Below are 23509 nucleotides of genomic sequence, written 5' to 3'. Positions count from 1 at the left end.
ATAAAGAAAGTAACAAAAGACAAAGAAGGACATTACATAATGATAAAGGGCTCAGTCCATCAAGAGGATATAACCATTATAAATATATATGCACTCAATACAGGAGCACCAACATACCTGAAACAAATATTAATAAAACTAAAGGAGGAAATAGAATGCAATGCATTCATTCTAGGAGACGTCAACACACCACTCACTCCAAAGGACAGATCCACAAGATAGAAAATAAGTAAGGACACAGAGGCACTGAACAACACACTAGAACAGATGGACCTAATAGACATCTACAGAACTCTACATCCAAAAGCAACAGGATACACATTCTTCTCAAGTGCACATGGAACATTCTCCAGAATAGACCACATACTAGGACACAAAAAGAGCCTCAGTAAATTCCAAAAGATTGAAACCCTACCAACCAACTTTTCAGACCACAAAGGCATTAAACTAGAAATAAACTGTTCAAAGAAAGCAAAAAGGCTCACAAACACATGGAGGCTAAACAACACACTCCTAAATAATCAATGGATCAATGACCAAATCAAAATGGAGATCCAGCAATATATGGAAACAAATGACAACAACAACACTAAGCCCCAACTTCTGTGGGACACAGCAAAAGCAGTCTTAAGAGGAAAGTATATAGCAATCCAAGCATATTTAAAAAAGGAAGAGCAATCCCAAATGAATGGTCTAATGTCACAACTATCGAAATTGGAAAAAGAAGAACAAATGAGGCCTAAGGTCAGCAGAAGGAGGGACATAATAAAGATCAGAGAAGAAATAAATAAAATTGAGAAGAATAAAACAATAGCAAAAATCAATGAAACCAAGAGCTGGTTCTTCGAGAAAATAAACAAAATAGATAAGCCTCTAGCCAGACTTATTAAGAGGAAAAGAGAGTCAACACAAATCAACAGTATCAGAAATGAGAAAAGAAAAATCACGACGGACCCCGCAGAAATACAAAGAATTATTAGAGACTACTATGAAAACCTATATGCTAACAAGCTGGGAAACCTAGGAGAAATGTACAACTTCCTAGAAAAATACAACCTTTCAAGACTGACCCAAAAAGAAACAGAAAATCTAAACAGACCAATTACCAGCAACGAAATTGAAGCGGTAATCAAAAAACTACCAAGGAACAAAACCCCCGGGCCAGATGGATTTACCTCGGAATTTTATCAGACATACAGGGAAGACATAATACCCATTCTCCTTAAAGTTTTCCAAGAAATAGAAGAGGAGGGGATACTCCCAAACTCATTCTATGAAGCTAACATCACTCTAATACCAAAACCAGGCAAAGACACCACCAAAAAAGAAAACTACAGACCAATATCCCTGATGAACGTAGACGCAAAAACACTCAACAAAATTTTAGCAAACCGAATTCAAAAATACATCAAACCATCGTACACCATGACCAAGTGGGATTCATCCCAGGGATGCAAGGATGGCACAACATTCGAAAGTCCATCAATATCATCCACCACATCAACAAAAAGAAAGACAAAAACCACATGATCATCTCCATAGATGCTGAAAAAGCATTTGACAAACTTCAACATCCATTCATGATAAAAACTCTCAGCAAAATGGGAATAGAGGGCAAGTACCTCAACATAATAAAGGCCATCTATGAAAAACCCACAGCCAACATTATATTGAATAGCGAGAAGCTGAAAGCATTTCGGCTGAGATCAGGAACTAGACTGGGATGCCCACTCTCCCCACTGTTATTTAACATAGTAATGGAGGTACTAGCCACGGCAATCAGACAAAACAAAAAAATACAATTAATCCAGATTGGCAAAGAAGAATTCAAACTGTCACTATTTGCAGATGACATGATACCATACATAAAAAACCCTAAAGTCTCCACCCCAGAACTACTAGAACTGATATCGGAATACAGCAAAGTTGCAGGATACAAAATCAACACACAGAAATCTGTGGCTTTCCTATATACCAACAATGAACCAACAGAAAGAGAAATCCGGAAAACAACTCCATTCACAATTGCATCAAAAAAATAAAATACCTAGGAATAAACCTAACCAAAGAAGTGAAAGACTTATATTCTGAAAACTACAAGTCACTCTTAAAAGAAATTAAAGGGGACACTAACAGATGGAAACGCATTCCATGCTCTTGGCTAGGAAGAATTAATATCGTCAAAATGGCCATCCTGCCCAAAGCAATATACAGATTTGATGCAATCCCTATGAAACTACCAGCAACATTCTTCAATGAACTGGAACAAATAATTCAAAAATTCATATGGAAACACCAAAGACCCCGAATAGCCAAAGAAATCGTGAGAAAGAAGAATAAAGTAGGGGGATCTCACTCCCCAACTTCAAGCTCTATTATAAAGCCATAGTAATCAAGACAATTTGGTACTGGCACAAGAACAGAGCCACAGACCAATGGAACAGACTAGACAATCCAGACATTAACCCAGACATATATGGTCAATTAATATTTGATAAAGGAGCCATGGACATACAATGGCAAAATGACAGTCTCTTCAACAGATGGTGCTGGCAAAACTGGACAGCTACATGTAGGAGAATGAAACTGGACCATTGTCTAACCCCATATACAAAAGTAAACTCAAAATGGATCAAAGACCTGAATGTAAGGCACGAAACCATTAAATTCTTGGAAGAAAACATAGGCACAAACCTCTTAGACATAAACATGAGTGACCTCTTATTGAACATATCTCCCCGGGGAAGGAAAACAACACCAAAAATAAACAATTGGGACTATATTAAGCTGAAAAACTTCTGTACAGCAAAAGACACCATCAATAGAACAAAAAGGAACCCTACAGTATGGGAGAATATCTTTGAAAATGACACATCCGATAAAGGCATGGAGTCCAGAATATATAAAGAGCTCACACGCATCAACAAACAAAAAACAAATAACCCAATTAAAAATGGGCAAAGGAACTGAACAGACGGTTCTCCAAAAAAGAAATACAGATGGCCAACAGACACATGAAAAGATGCTCCACATCACTAATTATCAGAGAAACGCAAATTAAAACTACAATGAGGTATCACCTCACACCAGTAAGGATGGCTGCCATCCAAAAGACAAAAAACAACAAATGTTGGCGAGGCTGTGGAGAAAGGGGAACCCTCCTACACTGCTGGTGGGAATGAAAACTTGTTCAACCATTGTGGAAAGCAGTATGGAGGTACATCAAAATGCTCAAAACAGACATACCATTTGACCCAGGAATTGCACTCCTAGGAATTTACCCTAAGAACGCAGGAATCAAGTATGAGAAAGACCAATGTACCCCTATGTTTATCGCAGCACTATTTACAATAGCCAAGAATTGGAAGCAACCTAAATGTCCATCGATAGATGAATGGATAAAGAAGATGTGGTACATATACACAATGGAATACTACTCAGCCATAAGAAAAGGGCAAATCCAACCATTTGCAGCAACATGGATGGAGCTGGAGGGTATTATGCTCAGTGAAACAAGCCAAGCAGAGAAAGAGAAATACCAAATGATTTCACTTATCTGTGGAATATAAGAACAAAGGAAAAACTGAAGGAACAAAACAGCAACAGAATCACAGAACTCAAGAATGGACTAACAGGTACCAAAGGGAAAGGGACTGGGGAGGATGGGTGGGTAGGGAGGGATAAGGGGGGGCAGAAAAAGAGGGGTATTAAGATTAGCATCCATAGCGGGGTGGGAGAAAGGGGAGGGCTGTACAACACAGAGAAGACAAGTAGTGATTCTACAACAGCTTGCTACGCTGATGGACAGTGACTGTAAAGGAGTATATAGGGGGGACCTGGTATAGGGGAGAGCCTAGTAAACAAAGTATTCGTCATGTAAGTGTAGATTAATGATTTAAAAAAAAAAAAAAGCAGTTCCTATGTGGTGACCTCTAATGAGTTCTACACAATGATATAAAGGGCATATAAAAGTGTAGGCAAAGGGTCTGTTTGTGTTTATACAGTGGATCAAAGCCTAATTTGCCTACCCCGAAAATGAACTAAGATACGATATGAAAAAGAACTTCCAACATCAGCACTCTCGGGAAGACTCATGACAGAAGATGATCAGCAAAAAAACCAAAAAACTCCATCAAAGATCCACGCACTGTCACAGGTGTAGATGCACTCATCCCACAAGTTCGTGGACTTGCCATGGGAATGAAGAAGGAGATATCTAAGCTGGCCTGTGCATACAGTAAAACAAAAATTGGACTGGATCTATACTGTTGGAACTCAACCAAGAATTGGGAGAAGTGCAAATTGTGGCACTCCAAAATCTTACAACCACAGACTATTTATCGTTAAAAGAACATACGGGATATGAACAGTCCCCGGGAATGGGTTGTTCTAGTTTATCTGAATTCTCTCTGACTGTTTAAGTTCAGTCGGACAATATCCACCATATCATAGATGGTTTTTCACAAATGCCTAGGGTGCCTAACTGGTTTTCTTGGTTTCACTGGAGATGGCTGGTAATTACAGGTATGCTTTGGTTAGGTAACTATATTCCTATTATGTTAATGTGTGTGCACAATTTAATTAGTAGTTTAAAACCTATCCATGCTGAAGTTACTCTACAAGAAGATATGTCAAAGAAATAATTAATCTTCCCAGATTTTCTTCTGCCTGCTACTTCTATAGCTTTTCTTCTTCCTACCTAATCACAACCTTTAAATAGAACTCGTGCCACATGTCGAATTTACTGAGTATCATAATTCTTCCAAGTGGTAAAGACACCTCAAGACAAATGCTGGGCATAGAAGCCACAGGGCATAAATATGCAAAGAAGTAAAAAGCTAACCTTTTCAAACAATAAGGCTTCTCTCTCACTTACCAACGTTACATTTCCCTGTATGGCCCCGGAAGATGACTGGTTAGCCAGAGACGGGTAAGATTCCTCAAGGGAGGAACAACCTAAGACAGGCACAGTCGCAGGGGGCCATCTGGTGAGAAAATGGGGAGCAGCAGAGGTGAGGCTTAGAACCCCCCCCCTCATGTTCTGAGAGAAATCTTCTGCATGCATGGATATTTATTGCTCTCGTCTAGCTCGGATTAACACATAGTCTACAGGCACACACCTGATCATCTATATTTGCTCTCTTACAACACTAAACTCTGTTTTCTACCTTTATCTCATATCTACCTACCACTTCAGCATTTTATTAAAAATAATAATAATAGAGAAATGTGGTATCCACATATAAATCAAGTTTAAAAATCAAATGAATAGTCATATTTGAACTGACTGTGTATAGTTCATAATGCATGAACAAAACCGAAAGCTTCTGTGATGACTGCCCTTGCACTGTTCACCATGTAACTTATTCACTATGTAAGAATTTGTACTCCATGTAAGAATTTGTTCATTATGCATCAGAAGATTGGAGACTGACGAAAATTAGGCTTGGGGTGGATTAATGATTGTGCATTGAGTATTGACCCCCCTATACAGAAATTTATTGTGGTTAACAACTATTTGATCAATAAATATGAGAGATGCCCTCACAAAAAAAAAAATATATATATATATATATATATATATATATATATATATATATATATTTAAACACACTTCCAATTGTAAAATAAATAAGTAACCGGGATGTAATGTATAGCATAAGGAATATAGTCAAAATATTGTAACAACTTGGTATGGTGATACCTGGTACCTAGAATTATCATGTATATAAATGTTGAATCACTGTGTTGTACACCTGAAACTAATGTAATGCAATACTGTTGTCAACTACCCTTCAATTAAAAAAAAAAAAATTTGTTCTCCATGTAAGAACTTATTTGTTATGCTTCAGAAGATTGGAGACTGATGAAAATTAGGCTTTGGGTGGATTAATGATTGTGCATTGAACATTGACTCCCCTATACAGAATTTTATTGTTGTTAACAACCATTTGATCAATAAATATGAGAGATGCCCTCAAAAAAAAAAAAGTACACACTTCCAATTGTAAAATGAATAAGTAACCGGGATGTAATGTATAGCATAAGGAATATATAGTCAAAATATTGTAACAACTTGGTATGGTGATACCTGGTACCTAGAATTATCATGTATATAAATGTTGAATCACTGTGTTGTACACCTGAAACTAATGTAAAACTGTGTCAACTACCCTTCAATAAAAAATAATTATCTACAAAAAAAAAAAAAGTAAAAAAAGAAAATACCTTGTGTGCGTGGAGTATGTCTCTATGTGGCACAGATGGGGATGGCCTGGGGGATGGTCATGCCTCACCACTCAGCACCGATGGACCGTAGGATGAACTGCATCAATTTCAGTCACTCCTTTTTACTATCTTTTGTCCACCCCTCTCTCAGAGTCCTCTCTCATTATTGACACCCATCCTAGGCTCCTGGCTCCATCTCCTACTGTCCTAGATATATCCACCGAGACCAACAATGGAGTCTCACATATATATGTAAAATATTTCCTACCCAATGTTTACAAGATTAGGACTTTGTGTTCAAAAGGATTTTCTGAGTGGTCTTCCATTTCTTGCTACATCAGATGATGGTCAGGACCGGTATTTTATGTACAGAACTTACTGCTTTGGAACAAAATAAAATGAATAGGTCAAGTGAATTTTTATGTCTTTCAATATTTAAAATTCCACATTCTTATCAAGTTTTCAGTGCCATGAGGCAAGGGCTAAAAAAAATAAATAAATTATAACCCATGTAAACAGGGCTAAATAAATTCCTCAAGGTGGTAAAAGTAAGAATTTTGCTCTGGTAGTATGAAAATTCAGACCTAGATCTGCCCAAATTCACAAAAATTGCACAGATATACAAAATGGCAACAGGTATCATTTCTCCCCTTGTCTTCTCCTCTAGATCCACGCCATTTCATGATGCCCCCTGCTGGTGTGCTTCTGTGCACTTTGCCTGTTTTTAGTGAACCTGGTGTGTGGGTCTAAAAAGAATACAGTGGAGACGTGTGATTTGTAAGCAAAGGTGCCTTGCTCAGACACAAATTTCAGTTCAGGGCTTCTCTGTTCTAGTTTAAATCAAACCAAATTCTCCCTCTGCATTTGGAGTTTGGAAACGGGACTTTCTATTGGATATCTATAGGCATAATAAATTGTACTGACATCATACAGAGCTTGATGTTAAGTGTCGCTTTGTGTTGAAAGCATAGATTCTGATTTCCATTTACAAAGTTTCTGAAACTGTATGTATCTGAAAGTAAATGGTGTAACAAGAGAAACTGTAGATAGAATTTAGTTGGAACTAGACACAGAGCACAAACATTTATTCACATGTAATATCACTTTGCTTCAGTGAGAAAGTAATACTATGTGTCCTTAATACCCATGCTGTACACTCTCATATTCCTCAATTGCCAAATACATCGTTTATTGGGTAAAGAGTGAGGAAGAGATTTATAATAGTAGATGGAGATACAGTGTTCATGGTGGAGAGAGAGGTAAAGTCGGGGAGGGAGTGAAATAAATATTGCAGGATCAGGTCAGAAAGAGAACGAGAGCAAGACTGACAGTAACAAGACTGAGGGAGCATTACAATAAATATGAGTCATGATTCCAGAGGGCACAAAATTTGAGGTTTAATATAAAAATATAAATCTATAGAAGAGATGCTATAATGCGTATAATTGCCAGTAGCTCGGGCTTCATGTTATCTCTGCATCTAAAAAATGATATTATTAGGTCAGTGTTCCTTCAGAGTCTTAACTTTCTTAAAGAGTAGAAATATGGAGAAATGGGGAGAGTTCTAATTCTTTTCCATCAGTTGTTCTACTCCAAAATCTTAGCTGCCACCAGGACATTTTCCCGTTTTCCATTAGTCCTTGCCCATTGTCCAATTACTTGGGGGTGATGAGCAGAGAGGGCAGCAAAGGCCACTTTACTTTATCTGTCAAACCAAAACCACTTCTGATAAAACTGAAAACCCTGGCTACTACTATCTAATATAGTAGAAATTCGAAAGAGACCTCAGCATATTAAAATGTGGGTAATAGGTGGCTCTATTTCCTGAGTCTTCACACAGAACTATTGTTTCTGTGCAAATACCTTTACCACGCGCTCTCTGATCTGCTTGGTCCTGACCCCGTAGATGACTGGATTAAGGGCTGGTGGGACAACCACGTATAGATTAGCCAAAAGAATGTGGATATAGCGGGGAATGTTGTGTCCAAAGCGGTGTGTCATAAAAGAGAAAAATGCTGGTGTGTAAAAGCAGAGCATGACACAGACATGAGAGCCACAGGTATTGAGAGCCTTTAGTCGGGCATCCTGAGAGGGTAGGCGGAAAACAGCTTGAAGGATGAGCACGTAGGAGGAGGCAATGAGGATCACATCCACAAAGGCGTTAGAAATCGCCACGAGCCCGTAGATAACATTGACCTTGATGGGTGCACAGGCCAACCTGGCAAGACCCATGTGCTCACAGTATGTGTGAGGGATGATGTCATGCCCACAGAAGGGCAGCCTCAGAATGAGAAACACAAATGGAGTTGAAATAATCAAGTGTCTTCCCACAACAAGAGAGGCTAGGAGGCCAATGGTTTTATTGGTGAGGATCATGGTGTACTGGAGAGGGTTGCAGATGGCAACAAAGCGGTCATATGCCATGGCCACCAGTAAAACAGACTCCATGCCTGCAAACACGTGAACAAAGAACATCTGAGTAAGGCAGCCCTCAAAGCTGATCTCATGGAGGCTGAACCAGAAGATACCCAGCATTTTGGGGATGGTGGACGTGGACAGACCCAGATCAATCACAGCCAACATGGCGAGGAAGTAGAACATGGGCTGGTGGAGACTGTGTTCCGTCTTGATGACAAAGAGAATGGTGATGTTCCCCACGAGGGCAATCAGGTACACAGCACAGAATGGGAAAGCAATCCAGAAATGTGCAGCTTCCAATCCCGGTATCCCTAGCAGGTGAAAGAAGAGGGGATGGAACTGGGTGTCATTGATAGGAGACATTCTCCTAACAAGGCTTGCTGAATTTCATTAAGGAGGTGGGATGCCACTCAATTCAAAATCTTTTCTTATCAAGATCCTGGAAAGATGGAAAGACCTCTTGTGAATGCACTGGGGGTAATGGAAGGAGTAGGTACTTTACAGTCATTAGGGGTTCTCTTCTTTCAGAGGGCAACTGAGCAATTTTCTAAAACACATCATTTTTCTGAAATTCATCATAGACAGTGTTGTCTTTGGCATTATTTTTTTAATAGTGAGATCTTTGAATGAACTGCTGGTATTTCAGAAAATAACATGTATGTACATTTTATGGCCTTCCATTACATTTTCAAGTAGCCCCTTGTTTTCTTCAGGGCAATTAGTGTATCCAGTGGTTCTCAAACTATTAAATAATCTAAAGTCCAAATGAGAACAGCTGACTCATACCATTGTCTGTGTTTCAATATAATAAAAATGTTAAGATTTGCCTCATGGACCTGAGACAGTAGCATGACATTTGGGATGTTAGTCATAATGTCTGTCTTTCAACTTGTCACATGGTCTTTCTACTGTGAGACCATCACTATAGTTAGTGCTTCGTAACCTTATGGAATGGCTTGTTTCCAGTCCCATACCTCTAGACTTCTGTTGATTCTGAGAAATCCCTGATGTTGTTTATGTTGTATATTTGTATGTGGAATTATATACATGACTTTCTGTGTGAGACAGAGAAAAATAAAAAGTTTTATTAAGAATTTATTTACTTATAACTGCCAGGTAGTTATTGCCCAGAAGTAATATCCAACAAGGGAATAAGTAATCCCCTGTTTCATAGGAGAAAAGGTGTTTCTCTTCCCCCACAGCAGCTGGAGTGAAAACTACTATGTGCAGGAAGAACACAGTGTTGGCAATGTCGGGGGGCAGATGTCAAGCTCAGAGTAAAGACGACAGCGGTTATGGAACTTCATTTGGGAGGGTCTCTGGGAATAGCTAGGATGATACAGCATGAGAGTCACAGTTCAGAGCTGGCCGCATCTCCAGGGGGCTGGTTTTCACCAGCTGGGGGACAAGTTTCCAGGTGAGTGTGAGAAGGGACTCTTCTCTGACAGTAGATGGCAAAATCAAGGGGAATCCACCATCTCCCAGTTTTGTTCATAATGATTGCCTGTTTCTGCAGCAGCTGTGGGCCACATGCAGAGGCAGACAGTGTGGGGCCGATATGCTCAAGGATTATTCATGGAGGAAGGCAAAAATTCCATCTTTTCCTAGATGTGCACACTGACAAGGATCCCAGACCCAGAATCCATTTTGAAGCTCAGGTATGTTAATTAAAGATCTTTCCTCTTTAGTGCCCACCCACACTCTGTTTATTGCAGTTATAAATTTTCTTTTACTCTATTGGCTCTTTTCCCCATTAATGGGATGCTAATTACACAATATTACAGATGATTTATATCAACTTTGAAATCACTCAATACGTTTGGCCATGCCATCTTTTAGCTGAAGAACCAGTGACAACACCTTTACTTTTCAAGGCAGTTAGTTCTGTGAAATTGGGTTAATGAATTCTATCCACTGTGACTTATTTTAAGGAGAAATAAGACCAATGCATATACAGTGTTGGCCCATAGGGTATATTCAGTAAATGGTAGTTATTTACATTATTAGTACTCCCCTAAAATTTGTTTTCCTTTTAACTGTAAACTTCTAAAAATCCCCTGTAACACAAATAACTTCCTAGATTGTAAAGCATCCATTATGAGGAAGAACTCATGGTGGCTGTAAGGTGAGGTGGAGGAGGTAGGAGGGAGGGATGACACAGAACATTCCAAGGTGAATGGGAGGCACCGGGCCTCACACTGTGACTCATTTCTAGGCCTCTGTGGATGCCCACATAATCCAGCGCAGCTCAGATGGAACATAGACCGTGTTCTCCTCTCCTTACAGATTTCTCACACTGTTGATGGGAGGGGACCTTCTGTCAGGCTCTGACATGACGGGGCCATGAAGCAGAAGGCAGGAGGGAGCACTGGGTAAGGCTGATCTAGCAGGTGTGTTGGGTGCCATTAAGGAGCCTTGGATACATGTACCCATGGAGAGGGTACACAGGAGCCGAAGTAGGAATTGATGACCTCTGAATTTCCCAGGCCTATGTAGGAGAAAAACTAAGGTAATTGTGCAGAGCAAAAGCTTAAAACCCTCATCATTTGATTTGGTTATGACCTTGCCACACCTCCATCTCCAACCTCAGACCTATGACCGTGACCTGCAGTGTCCCCCTTCAGCCTCACGCACCACAGCAGCCTAGGTGCTGGCTCTGCTTCCCCGTCACTAGTTTTCTGCCAGAACAACACTCATTCTTTGGTGCTCTCAGATGTGGGTACACTGCTACATGTTTGTGGGATCTGGGTGTGAGGTGTGTAGTGTGTGACTGTGTGTGTGTGACCGTGTGTGTGTGTGTGAGTGAGTGAGATGATGCTGCATAGTACTTGCTGGTGTGTCATCGGCTCACCTGCTGACTTCTGCTCCAGTCTGTGGGCTCTGGTGCCTTCTTTGTGAAGAGAATGGAGAGCGGTGCTTTGGGTCACTTCTCAGCCAAGGGGAGGCTACTGTCCCGTTCTCTCCTTCTTTACCTTCTCCTTGTGCCCTTCTTTTCCTCTCTAGTATCTCATCTCCCCTGCATCCCTTTCCTCAGGAGCCCCATCAAGCCTCCATACCCCACATCCATCCTGTCACATGGAGGAAACCTTTATAGTGAGTAAGGACGTCCCTCAGCCTCATCATGTCCCAGAGTCCCAGAGCTTAGCGTTCAGAGTCCTCTGGGCTCTGGGTCATTAGTCTGTCTACCTCCTTCTTCCTCCCTAGTGCACCTGCAGGGGCACCTCACTGGACTGGACAGAACTCCTGAGCTCAGGGGAGGGGGATTTCATGAGCTGTGAAGGAAAGAAACATCCTAAAGGGAGAGGAGTCTCTGTGAGGGATGGTACTGATCCTGCCCTCTTCAGAAGGCATGGAAGTGCCAAGTTCCTTCCATTAAATCTTCAAAGTGTGACTTAGGTTACTGTCCTTAGTAATAACTCTTCTGCTTTGTTTAATAGAAATGTGTGAATCCAGGTGCAGTTTGGCTTTGTTAAAACTGTGGTTCAGAAAATGAAGAAGAAATAGATGTGAATATAGTAACCACAATGTTTTTCATGTGAAACCTTCATTAAGAGTGTATATCAATGATACCTTAATAATAAAAAAAGGAAGAAATAGACATGTTAGACTCTGTGTTTTGGCAGTGCTTATGCCTGTAGTTAATAGTGTCAACTTCCAGCCCTGCAAAGTTCTCCTTGCCAATACATAACTAATAGTGAGCACCTAAGTTTTTGTCGAGGGGCCTTGATGTGGTAGTCCTTGTCACAGACAGGGGAGAAAACCCCACATTCTCCTGAGAAGTGAGAATTTAGCCAGAGCTGAAGGTCCCTCATTCTCTTAGCATCTCCCTTCCAGGATGATGATGATGAGGTCCTCATAGTCACGAGGACGTGCTGTAGCTCATGGTTTCCTGAGGGCAGATAGAGCAAGAAGGAAGGACAATTGAATATATTAGACAACCTGGTTTTATTTTTAATCTTCTATCTTCAGACACTTTTGAATTGTTGAGTGATGGAAGCTAATGCCTGTGGTGCAAAGGAGATTCTGGTTAGATTTAATAGAGACTCATTTTCAACACAGCTTTTTTTTTTTTATTTTTTTATTTTTTTTTATTGAAGGGTAGTTGACAACAGAATTGCATTACATTAGTTTCAGGTGTACAACACAGTGATTCAACATTTATATACATGATAATTCTAGGTACCAGGTATCACCATACCAAGTTGTTACAATATTTTGACTATATTCCTTATGCTATACATTACATCCCGGTTACTTATTTATTTTACAATTGGAAGTGTGTTTATATATATATATTGTGAGGGTATCTCTCATATTTATTGATCAAATAGTTGTTAACCACATTAAATTTCTGTATAGGGGGGTCAATACTCAATGCACAATCATTAATCCACCCCAAGCCTAATTTTCGTCAGTCTCCAATCTTCTGATGCATAACGAACAAATTCTTACATGGAGTACAAATTCTTACATAGTGAATAAGTTACATAGTGAACAGTACAAGGGCAGTCATCACAGAAGCTTTCGGTTTTGTTCATGCATTATGAACTATACACAGTCAGTTCAAATATGACTATTCATTTGATTTTTAAACTTGATTTATATGTGGATACCACATTTCTCTATTATTATTATTTTTAGTAAAATGCTGAAGTGGTAGGTAGATACGAGATAAAGGTAGAAAACAGAGTTTAGTGTTGTAAGAGAGCAAATGTAGATGATCAGGTGTGTGCCTGTAGACTATGTGTTAATCCAAGCTGGACAAGGGCAGTAAACATCCACATATGCAGAAGATTTCTCTCAGAACATGAGGGGGGAGGTTCTAAACCTCACCTCTGCTGCTCCCCATTTTCTCACCAGATGGCCCCCTGCGACTGTGCCTGTCTTAGGTTGTTCCTCCCTTGAGGAATCTTACCCGTCTCTGGCTAACCAGTCATCTTCCGGGGCCATACAGGGAAATGTAACGTTGGTAAGTGAGAGAGAAGCCTTATTGTTTGAAAAGGTTAGCTTTTTACTTCTTTGCATATTTATGCCCTGTGGCTTCTATGCCCAGCATTTGTCTTGAGGTGTCTTTACCACTTGGAAGAATTATGATACTCGGTAAATTCGACATGTGGCACGAGTTCTATTTAAAGGTTGTGATTAGGTAGGAAGAAGAAAAGCTATAGAAGTAGCAGGCAGAAGAAAATCTGGGAAGATTGATTATTTCTTTGACATATCTTCTTGTAGAGTAACTTAAGCATGGATAGGTTTTAAACTACTAATTAAATTGTGCCCACACATTAACATAATAGGAATATAGTTACCTAACCACAGCATACCTGTAATTACCAGCCATCTCCAGTGAAACCAAGGAAACCAGTTAGGCACCTTAGGCATTTGTGAAAACTTATCTATGATATAGTGGATATTGTCCGACTGAACTTAAACAGTCAGAGAGAATTCAGATAAACTAGAACAACCCATTACTAGGGACTGTTCATATCCCATTTGTTCTTTTAACGATAAATAGTCTGTGGTTGTAAGATTTTGGAGTGCTACAATTTGCACTTCTCCTAATTTTTGTTTGAGTTCCAACAGTATAGATCCAGTCCAATTTTTGTTTTAGTGTATGCACAGGCCAGCTTAGATATCTCCTTCCTCATTCCCATGGCAAGTCCAGGAACTTGTGGGATGAGTGCATCTACACCTGTGACAGTGCGTGGATCTTTGATGGAGTTTTTTGGTTTTTTTTTGCTGATCATCTTCTGTCATGAGTCTTCCCGAGAGTGCTGATGTTGGAAGTTCTTTTTCATATCGTATCTTAGTTCATTTTCGGGGTAGGCAAATTAGGCTTTGATCCACTGTATAAACACAAACAGACCCTTTGCCTACACTTTTATATGCCCTTTATATCATTGTGTAGAACTCATTAGAGGTCACCACATAGGAACTGCTTTTTTTTTTTTTTAAATCATTAATCTACACTTACATGACGAATACTTTGTTTACTAGGCTCTCCCCTATACCAGGTCCCCCCTATATACTCCTTTACAGTCACTGTCCATCAGCGTAGCAAGCTGTTGTAGAATCACTACTTGTCTTCTCTGTGTTGTACAGCCCTCCCCTTTCTCCCACCCCGCTATGGATGCTAATCTTAATACCCCTCTTTTTCTGCCCCCCCTTATCCCTCCCTACCCACCCATCCTCCCCAGTCCCTTTCCCTTTGGTACCTGTTAGTCCATTCTTGAGTTCTGTGATTCTGTTGCTGTTTTGTTCCTTCAGTTTTTCCTTTGTTCTTATATTCCACAGATAAGTGAAATCATTTGGTATTTCTCTTTCTCTGCTTGGCTTGTTTCACTGAGCATAATACCCTCCAGCTCCATCCATGTTGCTGCAAATGGTTGGATTTGCCCTTTTCTTATGGCTGAGTAGTATTCCATTGTGTATATGTACCACATCTTCTTTATCCATTCATCTATCGATGGACATTTAGGTTGCTTCCAATTCTTGGCTATTGTAAATAGTGCTGCGATAAACATAGGGGTACATTGGTCTTTCTCATACTTGATTCCTGCGTTCTTAGGGTAAATTCCTAGGAGTGCAATTCCTGGGTCAAATGGTATGTCTGTTTTGAGCATTTTGATGTACCTCCATACTGCTTTCCACAATGGTTGAACAAGTTTACATTCCCACCAGCAGTTTAGGAGGGTTCCCCTTTCTCCACAGCCTCGCCAACATTTGTTGTTGTTTGTCTTTTGAATGCAGCCATCCTTACTGGTGTGAGGTGATACCTCATTGTAGTTTTAATTTGCATTTCTCTGATAATTAGCGATGTGGAGCATCTTTTCATGTGTCTGTTGGCCATCTGTATTTCTTTTTTGGAGAACCGTCTGTTCAGTTCCTTTGCCCATTTTTTAATTGGGTTATTTGTTTTTTGTTTGTTGATGCGTGTGAGCTCTTTATATATTCTGGACTCCATGCCTTTATCGGATGTGTCATTTTCAAAGACATTCTCCCATACTGTAGGGTTCCTTTTTGTTCTATTGATGGTGTCTTTTGCTGTACAGAAGCTTTTCAGCTTAATATAGTCCCAATTGTTCATTTTTGCTGTTGTTTTCCTTGCCCGGGGAGATATGTTCAAGAAGAGGTCACACATGTTTATGTCTAAGAGGTTTGTGCCTATGTTTTCTTCCAAGAGTTTAATGGTTTCGTGACTTACATTCAGGTCTTTGATCCATTTTGAGTTTACTTTTGTATATGGGGTTAGACAATGGCCCAGTTTCATTCTCCTACATGTAGCTGTCCAGTTTTGCCAACACCATCTGTTGAAGAGACTGTCATTTCGCCATTGTATGTCCATGGCTCCTTTATCAAATATTAAATGACCATATATGTCTGGGTTAATGTCTGGATTGTCTAGTCTGTTCCATTGGTCTGTGGCTCTGTTCTTGTGACAGTACCAAATTGTCTTGATTACTATGGCTTTATAATAGAGCTTGAAGTTGGGGAGTGAGATCCCCCCTACTTTATTCTTCTTTCTCAGGATTGCATTGGCTATTCGGGGTCTTTGGTGGTTCCATATGAATTTTTGAATTATTTGTTCCAGTTCATTGAAGAATGTTGCTGGTAGTTTCATAGGGATCACATCAAATCTGTATATTGCTTTGGGCAGGATGGCCATTTTGACGATATTAATTCTTCCTAGCCATGAGCATGGGATGCGTTTCCATCTGTTAGTGTCCCCTTTAATTTCTTTTAAGAGTGACTTGTAGTTTTCAGAATATAAGTCTTTCACTTCTTTGGTTAGGTTTATTCCTAGGTATTTTATTTTTTGATGCAATTGTGAATGGAGTTGTTTTCCTGATTTCTCTTTCTGTTGGTTCATTGTTGGTATATAGGAAAGCCACAGATTTCTGTGTGTTGATTTTGTATCCTGCAACTTTGCTGTATTCCGATATCAGTTCTAGTAGTTCTGGGGTGGAGTCTGTAGGGTTTTTTATGTACAGTATCATGTCATCTGCAAATAGTGACAGTTTAACTTCTTCTTTACCAATCTGGATTCCTTGTATTTCTTTATTTTGTCTGATTGCCGTGGCTAGTACCTCCAGTACTATGTTAAATAACAGTGGGGAGAGTGGGCATCCCTGTCTAGTTCCCGATCTCAGCGGAAATGCTTTCAGCTTCTCGCTGTTCAATATAATGTTGGCTGTGGGTTTTTCATAGATGGCCTTTATTATGTTGAGGTACTTGCCCTCTATTCCCATTTTGCTGAGAGTTTTTATCATGAATGGATGTTGAACTTTGTCAAATGCTTTTTCAGCATCTATGGAGATGATCATGTGGTTTTTGTCTTTCTTTTTGTTGATGTGGTGGATGATATTGATGGACTTTCGAATGTTGTGCCATCCTTGCATCCCTGGGATGAATCCCACTTGGTCATGGTGTACGATGGTTTTGATGTATTTTTGAATTCGGTTTGCTAAAATTTTGTTGAGTGTTTTTGCGTCTACGTTCATCAGGGATATTGGTCTGTCGTTTTCTTTTTTGGTGGTGTCTTTGCCTGGTTTTGGTATTAGGGTGATGTTAGCTTCATAGAATGAGTTTGGGAGTATCCCCTCCTCTTCTATTTCTTGGAAAACTTTAAGGAGAATGGGTATTATGTCTTCCCTGTATGTCTGATAAAATTCCGAGGTAAATCCATCTGGCCCGGGGGTTTTGTTCTTTGGTAGTTTTTTGTTTACCGCTTCAATTTCGTTGCTGGTAATTGGTCTGTTTAGATTTTCTGTTTCTTTTTGGGTCAGTCTTGGAAGGTTGTATTTTTCTAGGAAGTTGTACATTTCTCCTAGGTTTCCCAGCTTGTTAGCATATAGGTTTTCATAGTAGTCTCTAATAATTCTTTGTATTTCTGCGGGGTCCGTCGTGATTTTTCTTTTCTCATTTCTGATACTGTTGATTTGTGTTGACTCTCTTTTCCTCTTAATAAGTCTGGCTAGAGGCTTATCTATTTTGTTTATTTTCTCGAAGAACAAGCTCTTGGTTTCATTGATTTTTGCTATTGTTTTATTCTTCTCAATTTTATTTATTTCTTCTCTGATCTTTATTATGTACCTCCTTCTGCTGACCTTAGGCCTCATTTGTTCTTCTTTTTCCAATTTCGATAGTTGTGACATTAGACCGTTCATTTGGGATTGCTCTTCCTTTTTTAAATATGCTTGGATTGCTATATACTTTCCTCTTAAGACTGCTTTTGCTGTGTCCCACAGACGTTGGGGCTTAGTGTTGTTGTTGTCATTTGTTTCCATATATTGCTGGATCTCCATTTTGATTTGGTCATTGATCCATTGATTATTTAGGAGCGTGTTGTTTAGCCTCCATGTGTTTGAGAGCCTTTTTTGCTTTCTTTGAAGAGTTTATTTCTAGTTAATGCCTGTGTGGTCTGAAAAGTTGGTTGGTAGGATTTCAATCTTTTGGAATTTACTGAGGTTCTTTTTGTGTCCTAGTATGTGGTCTATTCTGGAGAATATTCCATGTGCACTTGAGAAGTATGTGTATCCTGTTGCTTTTGGATGTAGAGTTCTGTAGATGTCTATTAGGTCCATCTGTTCTAATGTGTTGTTCAGTGCCTCTGTGTCCTTATTTATTTTCTGTCTGGTGGATCTGTCCTTTGGAGTGAGTGGTGTGTTGAAGTCTCCTAGAATGAATGCATTGCATTCTATTTCCTCCTTTAGTTCTATTAATATTTGTTTCAGGTATGTTGGTGCTCCTGTATTGGGTGCATATATATTTATATTGGTTATATCCTCTTGATGGACTGAGCCCTTTATCATTATGTAATGTCCTTCTTTGTCTTTTGTTACTTTCTTTATTTTGAAGTCTGTTTTGTCTGATACCAGAATTGCAACACCTGCTTTCTTCTCTCTGTTGTTTGCTTGAAATATCTTTTTCCATCCCTTGACTTTAAGTCTGTGCGCATCTTTGGGTTTGAGGTGAGTCTCTTGTAAGCAGCATATGGATGGATCTTGCTTTTTTATCCATTCTATTACTCTGTGTCTTTTGATTGGTGCATTCATTCCATTTACATTTAGGGTGATTATTGAAAGGTATGAATTTATTGCCATTGCAGGCTTTAAGTTTGTGGTTACCAAAGGTTTAGGGTTAGCTTCTTTACTATCTTACTGTCTAACTTAACTCGCTTGTTGAGCTATTATAAACACAGTCTGATGATTCTTTATTTCTCTCCCTTCTTATTCCTCCTCCTCCCTTCTTCATATGTTGGGTGTTTTGTTGTGTGCTCTTTTTAGGAGTGCTCCCATCTAGAGCAGTCCCTGTAGGATGCCCTGTAGAGGTGGTTTGTGGGAGGCAAATTCCCTCAACTTTTGCTTCTCTGGGAATTGTTTAATCCCTCCTTCATATTTAAATGATATTCGTGCTGGATACAGTAGTCTTGGTTCGAGGCCATTCTGTTTCATTGCATTAAGTATATCATGCCATTCTCTTCTGGCCTGTAGGGTTTCTGTTGAGAAGTCTGATGATAGCCTGATGGGTTTTCCTTTGTAGGTGACCTTTTTTTTCTCTCTGGCTGCCTGTAATACTTTGTCCTTGTCTTTGATCTTTGTCATTTTAATTATTATGTGTCTTGGTGTTGCCCTCCTTGGATCCCTTGTCATGGGAGTTCTGTGTACCTCTGTGGTCTGAGAGGCCATTTCTTCACCTAGTTTGGGGAAATTTTCAGCAATTATTTCTTCAAAGACATGTTCTATCCCCTTTTCTCTCTCTACTTCTTCTGGGATACCTATGATTCTTATATTGTTCCTTTTCATTTGGTCACTCAGCTCTCTTAAAATTCTTTCATTCCTGGAGATCCTTTTATCTCTCTCTGCATCAGCTTCTCTGCGTTCCTGTTCTCTGTTTTCTAGTCCATTAATGGTCCCTTGCATCTCGTCCATTCTGTTTTGAAGTCCTTCCAGAGCTTGTTTTATTTCTGAATTCTCCTTCCTTAGTTCTTGCATATTTCTCTGCAAGTCCATCAGCATGGTTATGACTTTTGTTTTGAATTCTTTTTCAGGTAGACTGGCTAAATCTATCTCCCCAGATTCCTTCTCAGGGGAAGATGTAGCTGATGCCGAAGCTGTCTGGGTTAGTCTTGTCTGGATCATATTTTTTTGCCTTTTCATGTTGATAGGTGCTATTGACTGTCAGCTGGGAGGGCCAAAATTTTCACTTGCTACTGGCCTTTCTTTACTGGGACAACTGCGACCCCTAGTGGCTTGTGTTGGGTAATTGCGTGTAGAGTGGGTCTTTGTGTCTTGCCTGGCCGGAAGGGAGAAATTTCCCTTTCTGTGGGCGGAATTTGTCTCAGGCTGCTTCTCTGCTTTCGCAGCGCCCGGTGGGGTAATGGATGGGGGGGCTGCTTGACTGTTTGCCTTTGTGAGGGGTCTCAGAGCTGTTGCCCAGGGAGTTAATGCACCCGGTTTTCCCTGTAATTTCCAGCTGCTGTACTGTGACCTGGGTTGTTTCCGTCAAGCTGTTAAGTCCCTGTCCCTTTAAGACTTTCAAAAAGCCCCCGCTTTTCTTTGTCACAGGGGCATCAGCTTCGGCACCCGCTCAGAGGTCTTACTCCCTGTTCCCCCAGTATCCAGGGCTCCCTGGGCACGTACTGTGCCTGCGCTCTGGCCCAGATGGCTGGGGTTGGGTGTTCGGCAGTCCTGGGCTCCGTCTCCCTCCAGCTCTGCCTATTGTTCTCCCGCCGGGAGCTGGGGGGAGGGGCGCTCGGGTCCCGCCGGGCCGGGGCTTGTATCTTACCCCTTTCACCAGTCGCTGGGTTCTCGCTGGTGTAGCTGCAGTCTGGCCACTGTCCTGCGTCTTCTGGTCTCTCTTTTAGGGCTAGTTGTGTTTGTTATATTTTCAAAAGTATATATGTTTTTGGGAGGAGATTCCCACTGTCCTACTCATGCCGCCATGTTGGCTCCGCCCCAACACAGCTTTTTTTGATTAGTGAGAAGCTTGCTCCCTGGTTCTAGGCTACTGCCTCATGCACCCATCCTGCCCACTGTATCTACATCTATCTTCCCAATCCAAGGTTGGCTCTATCCAGTCTCTTCTTAAAATTCTTCCCTTGTTTGCTATGGCTTTATATGAAAAATGGTGACTAACCAAAAACATGATTGTGGTCAGAGTCTTTCGGAAATACCCAATGAACGTTTTCTGCTTCATGACTCTCCAAAACATTACAGTCTTTGGAGATCATAAGTTCTAGTCTTCAAATAGCCACCACTCACTTCCCCTTTCCTTCAGCTCTTCCTCAGTTACCGTGACCACCCCAATGGTCTTCAGAATGAAGTATCCAAGCATGACCTGCAGGTCTCTTGTGTGTTCAGATCACCTTGTACTCCTAGTGTAACACGCACATTTTTTCTTTGGTTTAGTGTCTCCTTTTTCACTTTTTTTCCAATTTTTTATTTTGGAGGAGCACCCATAGCATAAAATTTACAACCTCTATTCCCAATGTACAGTTCACCCTTACTTATATTTATATTGTTATGCAACAACTATAATCACTTCCTGTCCTCAGTATTTTTCATTTTGTAAAATCTGAAACGGTACACATTGAATAAGAAGTCCCCCTACCCACCTCTTTCCATCCCCTGGCAACTACCATTCTACTTTCATTTTTTAATCTCCCCTCTTTTCCCAGGCCCCAGCCTCTAGTAGCCACCACTGAACTCTATGTTACTATGAATTCAGCACTTTTTAAATAGTCCAAATAAAACCACATTCGTGCATTATTATTTTTTTAATGTGACTAGCTCTTTTCACTTAGATCTTCATATAGGTCCTCAGTTTCTTCTATATTGTTTCAATGGCAGGGCTTCCTTATTTTTTAGGCTGAATAATATTTCACTCTATATGCAGACCATGTATTTTTTATCATTATTGTATCATTATTCTTCACCTCCAGGATTTCTATATGGTGCATTTTTATGGTATCTATTCCTTTATAGACTCTCATTTTTGTACATGCATTGTTTTCCTGATTTCTGGGTTGTCTGTTTTCTCTTGTAGGGAATTGAGCTTCTTTAAGATTATTTTGAACTCTTTGTCAAACATTTCACAGATCTCCAGTTCATTAGGGTCAGTTATTGGAGCTTTATTAGTTACTATTGTTGTGCCATGTTTGTCTGATTCTTTGTGACCCGTGTAGCCTTGAGTTGGGGTGTGTACTGAAAGAGCAGACCCCGCTTCCTATTTTCAGACTGGTTTGGCAGGTGAAGTCCTTGTCCTGGGGTTCGCTGACATGACGGGAGTACCTTTGAGATCAGGGTTGAGTAGAGCTGGAAACCATTCCCCTGACTCTGGTGTGGACTGCAGGCCTGTGAGCAAGACTGCAGCAGGCCATGGCTTCCCTGCGTCCTGAACGTGCTCCTGGTTGTGTCACTGGGCTGGGCTCTGATCTGGCAGAACTGCCTGGTCCATAGTAGAGCAGGACTGGAATCCAGTCCTGGGATAGCTTCAGGGGTCGCAGGAGGTTTGAGGTGTTAGATTGCCCATATAAATGAAGTCTTGTGGTGTTTCTCTTTCTCTGTCTAGCTTATTTCACTTAGTACAATACCCTCTAGGTCTACCCACATTGTCGCAAATGGCAAGTTTTCTTTCTGCTTCAGAATGCCTTAAGAAACAAAGGTTCATGGAAAACAGCTCTAAGGAGAGCTCTCAGGCTCTGTACCTTCATAACCAAATGAATTACCTCTCATTCAATGTTTTTTAAACAAAAAAATTCTGTACTCACTCCTGGTTCTTCTTGGTCTTGATGCCATGTATGATTGGGTTAAGGACATGGGGGATGACTACGTGAAGATTATCCAGTAGGATGTGGATATACTGGGGGATGCTGTGAGTGAGGAGGGAGAGGTGAGCTGGGCCAAAGAAGGCTAAGATGACACATATGTGTGAAGTACAAGTATTTAGAACCTTCAGATGGGCATCATTGACGGGAATTGGAAGACAATGTATAAAATCCTAGCATAAGAGATAATGATAAGAAGCATATCCAGAAACAAGACAAAAATATTCCCAAGACCATATTACACATTGGCACTGATGCTGGCACAAAACCCACTGCCATATGCTCACAATAGGTATGAGGGATGACTGTGTGTCCACAGTAAGGAAGCCTCGGGAGGAGGAAAATGATGGGAACAGTCGTGCATAAGCTTCTTGGAACCACCAGCATAGCAATTACAACAGTGACTCTGTTGGTGAAGATCACGCTGTAACTGAGGGGGTTGCAAATAGCCACATAGCGATGAAAACCCGTGGTAAGAACTACAGTGCGCTACATGACTGTTAAAGAGTGAATAAAAAATACTTGAGCAACGCAGCAATCAAAGCACAGCTCTACAAAGTTGAACCAGAAAATACCCATGATTTAGGGGATGGTAGAGGTAGGGAGACTCAGGGCAATCAGTGACAGCATGGCCAGAAAGTAGGATGTGGGCTGGTGGAGACTATGATCAGACCAGGTTACAATCAGAATGAGAACATTTCCAACAAGGGCAATCAGGTACATGGCACAGAAGGGAAAGCTAAACCAGATTTGTGCAACGTCCAACCCTGGAATCCCCAGCAAGAGAAATAAAGACGGGACTCAGTGACACTGGAAGAAGACATTCTGCTGCAGGCGGATGATGACAAGTTTTGTGGTTCCCAATGCACAATTCATCCACAGTTAACTGAGATCTACAAATACTAAAAATAAAAAATATCCCCAAAGAATTGATATTAGGAATACATTTCTCTAAAGACATTTGATTCTTTCTCCTTTTTCAGCTCTCTATAAATAATCCCAGCACCAAGCCTCACCTGCGTCATCTATTTGAGAGAG

General features: G+C 40.4%; 1 protein-coding gene and 1 pseudogene across 2 annotated transcripts; both read right to left on the bottom strand.

Annotated features, from left to right (window-relative positions):
- Window positions 1-5289: 5289 nt before the first annotated feature.
- LOC118933097 (olfactory receptor 52E4) lies at window positions 5290-9015 on the bottom strand. Of its 2 annotated transcripts, XM_057507280.1 has the most exons (2): window positions 8094-9009; window positions 5290-5557 (listed from the first exon to the last, which is right to left on the bottom strand). In XM_057507280.1, exons 1-2 carry the CDS (start codon window positions 9007-9009, stop codon window positions 5523-5525), a joined length of 951 nt encoding a protein of 316 aa, XP_057363263.1. In that variant the 3' UTR covers window positions 5290-5522. The 2 variants fall into 2 exon arrangements, with proteins under 2 accessions (XP_057363263.1, XP_036782965.2); XM_036927070.2 differs by lacking the exon at window positions 5290-5557 and having other exon boundaries at window positions 8071-9015.
- A 13374-nt stretch (window positions 9016-22389) lies between these two features.
- LOC118933036 (olfactory receptor 52E8-like) lies at window positions 22390-23295 on the bottom strand (annotated as a pseudogene).
- Window positions 23296-23509: the final 214 nt, after the last annotated feature.

This window comes from Manis pentadactyla, chromosome 9, assembly GCF_030020395.1.
Source record: "Manis pentadactyla isolate mManPen7 chromosome 9, mManPen7.hap1, whole genome shotgun sequence".
Lineage (NCBI taxonomy): Eukaryota > Metazoa > Chordata > Mammalia > Pholidota > Manidae > Manis > Manis pentadactyla.
This window is presented reverse-complemented; position numbering and strand designations above follow the sequence as displayed.